The following is a 9891-nucleotide window of genomic DNA, read 5'->3' as shown; positions in this document are numbered from 1 at the left end:
CATACTGAAATACTTTCAAAGGATAAAAGAGTTTTGTCTAGTATTTGATGGTAGTTCACTATAGATCCTTGGGTATACCGATGTCGATTTCTAGTCAGACTCAGAGGATAGAAAGTCTACATCTGGATACATCTTTACAATGGAGTCCTATGCAATTAACTGGAAAAGCAACAAACAAGGGTCCACAACAGATTCCACAATCGAGGCCGAGTACATTGCCGCAAGTGAAGCTACCAAGGAATTCGTATGGATGAAGAAGTTCATTCAAGAATTAGGAGTAGTTCTTTCCAGCACATCACCCATTCCACTGTTGTGTGACAACACTAGTGCCATTGCTCAGGCTAAGGAGCCATAAGCCCACTCGAAGTCAAAGCACATCAAGAGAAGTACCATGTACTACGGGAGATAGTTGGAAGAGGGGACGCTCTGATTCAAAAGGTAGCATCAGCGAAAAATGTAGCTGACCCATTGACTAAGCCACTAACACAAAAAGTGTTTGAGAAACACGTAGAAAGCATGAGACCTTGGCTTATACCCGATTGGACCTAAGTGCAAGTGGGAGTTGTTAGATAGTGTATGCCCTTAGCTCCATTCAGAATAATGTACATTATGGCATTTAATGTAAATGAATAAAGTACATATTTGATTTGTGTTATCATTGTGTGTTTCTATGCAATACCCTTAAACTAGACACATATGAGACTCGTGTTAGTTTAGGATCTTCACAACCGTTGGATAGATTTGGGGAAATTTATCCTACCAAGGTTGACACTGATGTACTGCCAAATCGGTTAGGGTGGCTTGTCTCAGCTGCTTGGGTGAGACCTGAGGTACATGTTGTATGGGTTTTCTTGAAACCCTGAATCGGACCAAAATTCCAGTATTGCTCTGGACCTTGGAGATATATGGGCAAAACTGGAATGTTACACCTAACCCCTAGACTAGATTATGATACTACATTAGGTGCTGGATTGGACTATCTTTGATGTGCCAATTCATGAGATCCTTAGAGGGGGTCAAAACCTGGGTATGTTGGGACAGTCTGAGAATTCATTTGAGTGGGTGATCATAGTGACAGGATCAGCCCCTTTGTCGGACAAAGTGAATGATTGGGAAAATGCACTCTCTTTGATGGAAACGTAAACTGTCGGCAGTGGATTGCAAATGTGTTTGAAATTTGGTTTTGCAAAATATATTTATATAGAGATATACTTATATATATTATGGTTTCAAAATGTTTGCAAAAGGTTTTAATTTCCGGGATCAATGTGAGCAGAGAGTGCAGCACTATACCTTGCAGCAGAGGGAGAGGTCCTCTCTTGTCAGGCATTGTTTGATCATTAAGGGCTGAGAGGTTAAGTGTAAGACCATTGAGGGTTATACCTGATGGGATAATATTGCATCTACCCACAGCCATTGGGCCTTCATAAGATGGCTGGATCCAATGACCATTTAGTGTAAATGTTGGGCCCATTAAGAGCCCATAGTGATGGATTTAGGGGTTCATTGTATTCAGTAGTGAATTCGGTCAGGCCTTGTAATAGAGGCTAGGTTGAACCCATGTGGCTGATGTGTAGATCAATGTTAGGGTCTCACGCTATACAAAGAGAGCCAAGTTAGGCAGCATTAAAAGGAAGTAAGTCTGAAAGCTTAATGGGCCTAAAAACCCATTTCGAACTGAGTTAATTGGATTAGTTAAATAGGGGCGGATCTGGGTTTGGATCAACAGATAAGGATAAGAGGATAACTCTTATCCACTTAAAGAGTCCAAATCCAAATAAAAATTTGGATCAGGAAACTCCTAATTTGATTAGGAATAAGTTGATCTTGAACTGCAAATAAGATAAGGGATTATCTTTATCACTTAAAGAGTCTATATCCAAATAAAGATTTGGATCAGGAAACTCCTAATCAGATTAGGAGGTTGTCTCTTTAAGGATATAAATAGAGAACATGGTGGACTGGAAAAAGACACAACACAGAGAGAAGACAACTCAGTTAGACTGATCTTGCCTTTAGTTCTTTTTCTTCTTATTCTTGCCGCTCTACCCTGTTCGATCTCCAATTCTTGGATCTAATCAAGATTTGATCTTGATATTGTTTCTTTCTAGAAGAAACAATTTTGAAGCAGTAGTTCTAATATTGAAGTAACATCAACCCTTATAAAACATAGAGAGGTAGAAAAGTTGGACCAACCCAAACCCAACTTCGAGTCCGATCTAAACCCAACCCGCTGCAAACCGAAATCTGCAGCTCCCCCGCCCATGGGAGATGTTCCCAATGCACGGCTGGATGCTGCAGCTCGTTTCTGAGCCCTAAGCCCGAAGGACGAAAACCCTACTGCATCTAAAAGCCTTCTTATATTCTCTTTCTTCCCCTCTTCTACAACGACCACGCGCAGCAGATAAACAAGGAAGGGAGAGGACCGAGGGGAAGAGAGCAGACGAAGATGGTGAAGTTTTTGAAACCAAACAAAGCCATAATCATCTTGCAAGGGCGCTACGCCGGAAGGAAGGCCGTCATCATCCGATCCTTCGACGAGGGCACCCGTGATCGTCCCTACGGTCACTGCTTGGTCGCTGGGATCGCCAAGTACCCGAAGAAGGTCATTCGCAAGGACTCTGCGAAGAAGACGGCGAAGAAGTCCCGAGTGAAAGCCTTTGTCAAGCTTGTGAATTACAGTCACATAATGCCCACTCGGTACACCCTTGATGTCGATCTCAAGGACGTCGTTACCCTCGACACGCTCCAATCTCGGGACAAGAAGGTTACTGCCGCCAAGGAGGTCAAAGCTCGATTCGAGGACCGGTTCAAGACCGGAAAGAACAGGTGGTTCTTCACCAAGCTCAGGTTCTAAGGGAGAAGTTTAAGTAATGCAACTCTCTGCAAATTTTTATTTCGTTAGATCTGAAGATGTGAATGACCGGGACTTGGGTTCTGAACTAATATTTGTAGTATTTATTTCATGGTTCAAATTTTGTTTTGGTTAGTGAAATGATATCAACTAGTTCGGTTTCAATCCACTTATATATGCTGATAGATCGTTTCGAGGTTTCTTTAATTGCTGTTCTGTTTAGTGTCATTGATGATATTTTACTTTTTAGTTAATATGATCTCCCATTCATCAAAATTTTGTTTCTTTGTGATGTTTGAGATGCTGGATTGTGAACGGTTTGGTTGTTCATTTTAGACTAGATAGATTAAGGTCAAGGTGGAAGAAGTACTGAAATGGTTCGGAATCCCATTCATCAAAATTTCTCTAGAAGTCGTTGCTTGCCTACTAATTACCGTTTCGGTATCTCATCATTTTATCCCTAATGTGTAGTCTGTTCTCAATGTTTATTGTCTTTGCTTCAAAGTAAAATAAATACTTGTAATTGCTACCTAGAGTGCTATGTCATTATTTAGGCATTGTTTCTTCTCTGGTTTATTCCATTTACTACTGATCTAGCACATATTTTATATAAATAGTCCTTTTCCCCCATTTGTGTTGTATGTTTAGGAGATGGATTAGTTTTTTAGGAGCAGAAATACATGTATTTGACCCCATTTTTCTGTCGCAGTTGGAATCAAAGAATTAGTAGGGTGTTGCCACCAGCTGTAGGTGCCCTTTGTGCCATGGTTAGTTATGGGGATAATTTTTGTGGTGCTACTATTTGGCTTATGGGGGCTGAAGGTTCATGGCCATTTCTGGTCTTGTTAAATTGGATTGTCTAGATTTAGTCTTCATATAATTAACTTAACACCTTTAGTTTACTGTTTAGAGGTTGTTGAGCAAGTAGACTAATAACCTTGATATCTTATGAGGCAAAAGTTCCCTATTATTCCTTACTTGGCAGGTCTTTGCCCAGATGACTATTCTGCCATTTTCATTTTCTGTTGGTGTTGCTGGGGCGATTTCAGCCATTCCAAGATTCTATGGGCCAAAAGAGAAGCCCATAATAATCTTGAATGACAGACAACATTGTCCATATTGTCACTGTATTCAATGGAAAGGGCTTGAATCCATGAACAAGGAAACAGTAATGTTCTTGTTGACTTTAGCCATAAGTTCCTCGTTGTGAAGATTAGGCTGTTCACATTGATAAAAAAAAGATTAGGCTGTTCACATAGGAATGAAACTTGTCAATTTTAGTTCTTTTTGCCTTAATTTTATATTCCAGACCATTGTTTAGACAACACCTTTTTTATTGCTTTGTTTTTTTTGGGTGGCGGGGGATCAGTAACCAGCAATGGATTGAAGGGGTTTTATTTATGATCTCAGGGTAGGTGGTGGACCCCCTCCCATCTGAATAACGAGATGAGACAATACAGAAGATACTGCTTAGTGCTGTCCAAGAAAAAAAGAAAAAAGAACAAATTTAATACAATGAAGAGAATCAATACCATCAATCTACATCTATGGCCTCATAAATACATCCCTAATAGTATTTCACCTTCCTTTTAAAGCATTGACATTATCTTGGAACCCAGTTGAATGAGTATTTCAGTCCGTATCCTAGCAACCTTACCTTTCTAATGCGGTGTCTGTGCGCGCCCATGGTCTGTCCACCAGAATGCATCCATCTAATTGGTACTTATAAGTTTCCTTCCACTTAAAATTTTCCAATTCCAAAGCAAAACCTAGTTTAGCGCTTGAAAAATAGAAGCCGACTCGTCTACCATTCCCTTCTCCTATAGCTTTGCTAGTGATGACACCCAATCTTCCAAAAACTGGGTATCTCTCTGATGTATTGGACTAAAACTTGTTTAGGAATGCTCATTCCTTATGGATGCCCAAGATAATTATAGACAACAATTGAATATTATCTGTGCTTGAGTAGTTTCTGAAGAAGGAAGTTCAACCATGCATCTTAGAAACGAGGTGCTTGAGAACAAGATCTGCCAAGGAAATGTACTGATCTAAAAAGATCTCCCAAAGAAATGTTGACGGATTGATAAATTTTCATTCAATAATGCTACTAACACCTCCATTCTGTCAATAAGTTTCCATATAGAGGGTACAAAAAGAGGTATTTTCTGCACATCTTTTCTCAAGGATGATAATGTCTGATATGAGTGGTCTCTCCCTCTATTAACAGAAGGGAGTGGTTTCACAAGGTATGTTAATAGATTGGAGGACCTTAAGGTGTACAAAGACACTTTGTTTCCTCTATTTTTAGCTGATGTCCAAACATGCTTTGATAGGAAATGTGTTGTTTGAATCAGTCAACTGGTATCTATTTATTATGGAAGATATTGTCTCTATGCTCTGTTTAGTTGTCGATTCATTTGCAGATCAACTGGTATACGAAACACAAAGCAAGGAAGGAAATTCTTCCAAAGATTATTATCATGATCGTTTGGTTTATAGGTGGGATTCCTAGGCATTTGTTTATTATTGAGATGATTATGTGATGCAAAAGAACTTATAGGATGTTGTGGAGTTGAAAATTTGTTCTTTGTTTTGATGGGTTCTGGAGAATTCTCTTCTATGTTCTTAGATACCACTAAATTTACCTCCAATAGCTGAACCTTTTATATTTCAGCAGTTTGGGGTCGTTCAGTAGAACCTTTTATATTAAGAAGATAGGATTCAACACCAGCAAAAAGGAGGTGGTTTGTTAGAGTGGACAATTGCATATGGATTAGGGCATGAAAGCTTGTAAACTCTAGTTCAATATTATGAATACTTTCTGCTAGGGCTCTAGCAATTATTCGAAAATAGTGAAATTTAGTAGAGAGATCTGTGGACGTAGGTTTAACTGTTTAAGACAGTGAACCACCTAAATCTGTATGTGTTCTTGATTCAGGGGCAAGCTTATTTTTTTGGACGCTAATGCTCAGGGATTTCACTCTTACATAAAGTTTAATCTACTAAAATGTGTTTAAAATAATAAAAAAATATTAACATTATTACTAAATTAATAATTTATTGAATATAATTAAAATAATAAACTAAAGTAAGTAATAAATACTTATTTATTATATAAACTCTTAAAGGTGATGTCTGTAAGATAATACCCAAATCGGTGATAGACATTTTTTAAATTACAAAGACCCCTCCGTACTTTGTTTTGCCACAAAGACCCCTCCGTACTTTGTTTTGCCACAAAGACCCCCCAATTCTATGATCGTGAGACAAAAACACCCCATCCGTTAGCTTTCTATTGAAATCTGTTGTTATTATAGTGGTGGGGGACTTCCATTGAAGTCCTCCCTCTCTCTCCCCCCCCCCCCTCGATCTCTCTTCTTCATGGAGAACAGACAGCAGAAGGATGGAGAACACTGGTGGTGGGGTATATCTCACCGAGAACTTTTCCTTGTTAGTGATAGAAAAGCGGACGAGACAATTTGTACCAGTAGGAAACCAACGTTGGAGAACTGGAGGATGCGAGATACAATCAGCATCCTATAGTTCTCAGACCAGGAATTGAAGAAATGCCAGAACGATGTGTCGTCAGCAACCACATGGTTAAAGGTGCATCCCACGACTATGTCGTCGATTAATTCCGTCACCTGCACTGCGAGCAAAGGTTTGGTGATGCCTCATAGTTGACCACTTCGTTGAGGGGGAAGAACGAGTATACGACTTGAGGTGTGTATGGCGGGTCGAGGATGTTGGCTATGGTGAAGTGGGCACTGGTGTGAATGAACTCTTCTCCCGCACCATTGCAGTTGATGAAGACAGACATGGTGTCATCGTCATGTGACGTAGTTGCCAAGCGGCCAGCCAATGGAACAAAGAAATCCAGAGTTTGAAATAAAGACCCTTTTGGATGTAATGGATTGGAAGAAATTGGAGATCCCATTGATTGGAACGTGGGTTTGAGATAAAGAACACCCTTTCGGATGTAATGGAACGTGGGTTTGAGATAAAGAAATCCGGAGTTTGAGATGAAGAAGACCATTTTCGTGGTTGGAATGTCGGTTTGAGATTAAGAAAACCCTTCTAGATGTAATGGATTGGAAGAAATCGAAGATCCCATTGATTCAACTTGATCCTCTGAGTTGATTCGTGGGGATTCGCTGGTTGAACCGTGCATTTGGAGATGAAGCAAACCCTTCCCATCCCTGTCTTTGCAAACTCCTTTATCATCTGTTTTCTACGAACTTTTCTTCTAGTTCTAGCAGGTGATAGGATAACGTTGCTTTTTTTTGTTCGCTCCACGCCCCCACCGAGTATGGATCTCCTGCTCTCGAAATGGTATGGGCAGAGGTGCTCTTAGAATGGTGCTCTTAAAAGAAGAAACAAAGACGTTATTGTCAGAGCAAACGGACATGATATCACCGCCAATCTAAACGTGGCTGGCCTCTTACCGACTTGAGGTCAGTCACCGTAAGATTATTTCATCCTTGTTATACAGTAATTATGATGATTCCTCATTCGTGTCTCAAATTACTGTGCTCCATCCTTTTGATGTTTGTTCTCCATCTGTAAGGGGAAATCAGAAAGAAAGGGGAAGAATAAGAAGAGAGATTGGGGGGAGAGAGAGGGAGGACTTAACGGAAATCTGCCGTCACTGCAACAGCTATCACCGCTACTGTTCATGTATCATGAGGTCAGGGAAGATGAACAATGTTTTTCTCCCAAGTAATAGTTATTACAATGGTAGTATGGGGATTAAAAAATATTGCAACGACGGATTTTAACGGAAAGCTAACGGAAGGGAGTCTTTGTATCACGGTCATAGTACAGGAGAGTTTTTGTCGCAAAACAAAGTATAGGGGGTCTTTGTCACAGACCCCATAGTACGGGGGGCCTTTATAATTTACCCAAATATAAGTCTCAACGATTTTTTCCAATAGATAGAAATTAACAGTATCTTCCATTTCTTCATAATCTTTCTTGCAAATACCAATCAATTTACAGAATTTTCCTTTTGTCCATCATTTGGTTTTTTTTCCGTGTTTTCAGATTCCCATTCTAACAAACCACAGGAAGATGATCTATAAATCAAACGATAAAATTTTTTCATCTTCTTGCTCCTACTTCCTCAAACCTTATACCTGTCTTCCTTTTACCGGTCATAAAAATGCAGTACATTCAGAGCCACAAAAAGGAGTTTCTTGGCTTCTTATATGGTGGTTATGCGTTTTCTGTATATACCCATTCAAGTTTATCGAGGAAGAACAAAAAGTTTTGTGAGTTGAGCAATGGAAGCTCTAAGCTAACAGAAAGAAGCCACCCGCCAATGCATCAACTCTCAAGTTCCGAGTAGTGAGTTGTCCATTATTTTTTCTTTTATTCTTTGTTAATTCTTCTAAATCCCATTATCTTCATCTGTAGCGGGGGGAGTCAACTGCTATGTGTTTTCAGCAATCTTGGCTTTACACGCATTCCTACTTTTTCTTGTATCTAGGATGGGGGAACAAGATCTTTCTCCTTTTTCTTGTATCCCATTATCTGCATTTGTACCCTTCCTTTTGATTCATTTTATCGCTATTCCATATTTTTTCAATCCTTATAGGCCAAGTGTGGTGGAGGAAGGGCTGAGGGTCCTAATATCAATAAAAATAACATTTTTCATATAATAACCGAAATGAGATACTTTTTGAAAAAATATCAAATAAGGGAATTGGGTACTATTACTCCTTCCACTGTTAACATTTGCCGTCGATAACTCCAAGTCGAGTGACAACCTCTTGGTTGGACAACGACCTTTAATCCATCGGCCATGTGTGCCATCAAGAGTGGAACAAAAGTAGGCCCCTCCAATTCAACCGGTTTAAACTCGAACTGCTTCAGCAGCAAAGCCATCATGTACTTCACTTGAACAAAAAGCCATCTTCTTCCCCAGGCACACCTTGGGTCTGGATTGAAACACTGGGAACTTGAGACATTGCTTGGACCCAAGACACAATGCTCGTTTAATCTTCCAAACAATGAAGACGGGAGCGGATGCATTCTTGGCGCATATATCAGAGGCTATGTCGAAATCTCCAACCAGAACCGATATGGGAAGCGAAGAATCCAAGCAACCAGGAACGATTCCCAGCGACACCATGCACACCATGTCAAAGGCGAGCCTCCTTAAAAAGTCTTGCAGGTCTACTACTTGGCCAGTTTCCATTGCAGACGCAAGTACCAACGTTAAGCAATATTTCACTACTTCCTCCAACGTCTTCCCGACGAACTTCCTCAGCGACTTGGCGTTGAACTTATGGCTTGCTAACTTGCGCTGGGCGTGTAAGAGTTTCCCGTCCATGTTGAATATACCGCAGCCAAGCAAGTCTTCTAGGATGTTAGTGAAGGGTTGACCCTTGGGGAAGTTGTTATAGTTGGTCGTCAGGATGTACTCAACGTTGTTTGGGTTCCCCGTGACGATTGTTTGCGTCAGGAACTCCGCGAGGATATCTATGCGCCAATCTAACAGACGACGGCAATTCTTGTAGAAGGAGATCAAGCACCCAATTAGAGGGTAGGTTGGTAGGACATCGCCGGAGGACTTACACAATACCCAAAGAGTACAGAGGCAGAGGAAGACGAGCAACAGTGACCACTGCCCTTTTTTATATTTTCCCAAAAAAGCTATCCCGTTTTGGTTATTATATGAAAATGTTATTTTTTATTGATATTAAGGACAAAAAGTTGCCCTTATCTGCTACAAACCCATTTTTTTAACTAAAGTTAATCTTTTTGCAGGCGGGCTCTCTCTTAATCATGTATATCCTTTCAAGGTCTTTATTTGTTGAATCTTATAAGAATTGGTCTCAAGGAAAAAGAGAGGAAAGGGAGAAAGAGAAACAAGAAAAAAGAGTAAGAGAAATGCTTTGATTCTTGCTAGGAGGAAGACAATTTAGTCCAAGAAAAATTACTTTTTTATTCCGCCAACTGTTTTCCAAATATATTTCATAATGTATTCAATTTTGTATGTAAGGACAATTTAGTCCAAGAAAAATTACTTTTTT

At 39.9% G+C, this 9891-nt stretch overlaps 1 protein-coding gene and 1 pseudogene across 2 annotated transcripts; one reads left to right on the top strand and one right to left on the bottom strand.

Moving 5' to 3' along the window:
• Positions 1-2364: 2364 nt before the first annotated feature.
• Positions 2365-3061, top strand: LOC148803169 (large ribosomal subunit protein eL27x-like). Its single transcript, XM_088896806.1, has one exon. The coding sequence runs from the start codon at positions 2450-2452 to the stop codon at positions 2855-2857; it is 408 nt and encodes a 135-aa protein (XP_088752932.1). The 5' UTR covers positions 2365-2449; the 3' UTR covers positions 2858-3061.
• On the bottom strand, positions 2834-9545 carry LOC148803168 (cytochrome P450 94B3 pseudogene; annotated as a pseudogene). The gene has a single exon (XR_016080158.1). The product of XR_016080158.1 is annotated as a cytochrome P450 94B3 pseudogene (transcript).
• Positions 9546-9891: the final 346 nt, after the last annotated feature.

The sequence above is a fragment of the Nelumbo nucifera genome, chromosome 1 (genome assembly GCF_055504915.1).
Source record: "Nelumbo nucifera cultivar China Antique chromosome 1, China Antique-T2T, whole genome shotgun sequence".
Classification (NCBI taxonomy): Eukaryota; Viridiplantae; Streptophyta; class Magnoliopsida; order Proteales; family Nelumbonaceae; genus Nelumbo; species Nelumbo nucifera.
The sequence above is the reverse complement of the archived record's forward strand: the minus strand, read 5'-3'. Positions and strand labels throughout refer to the sequence as shown.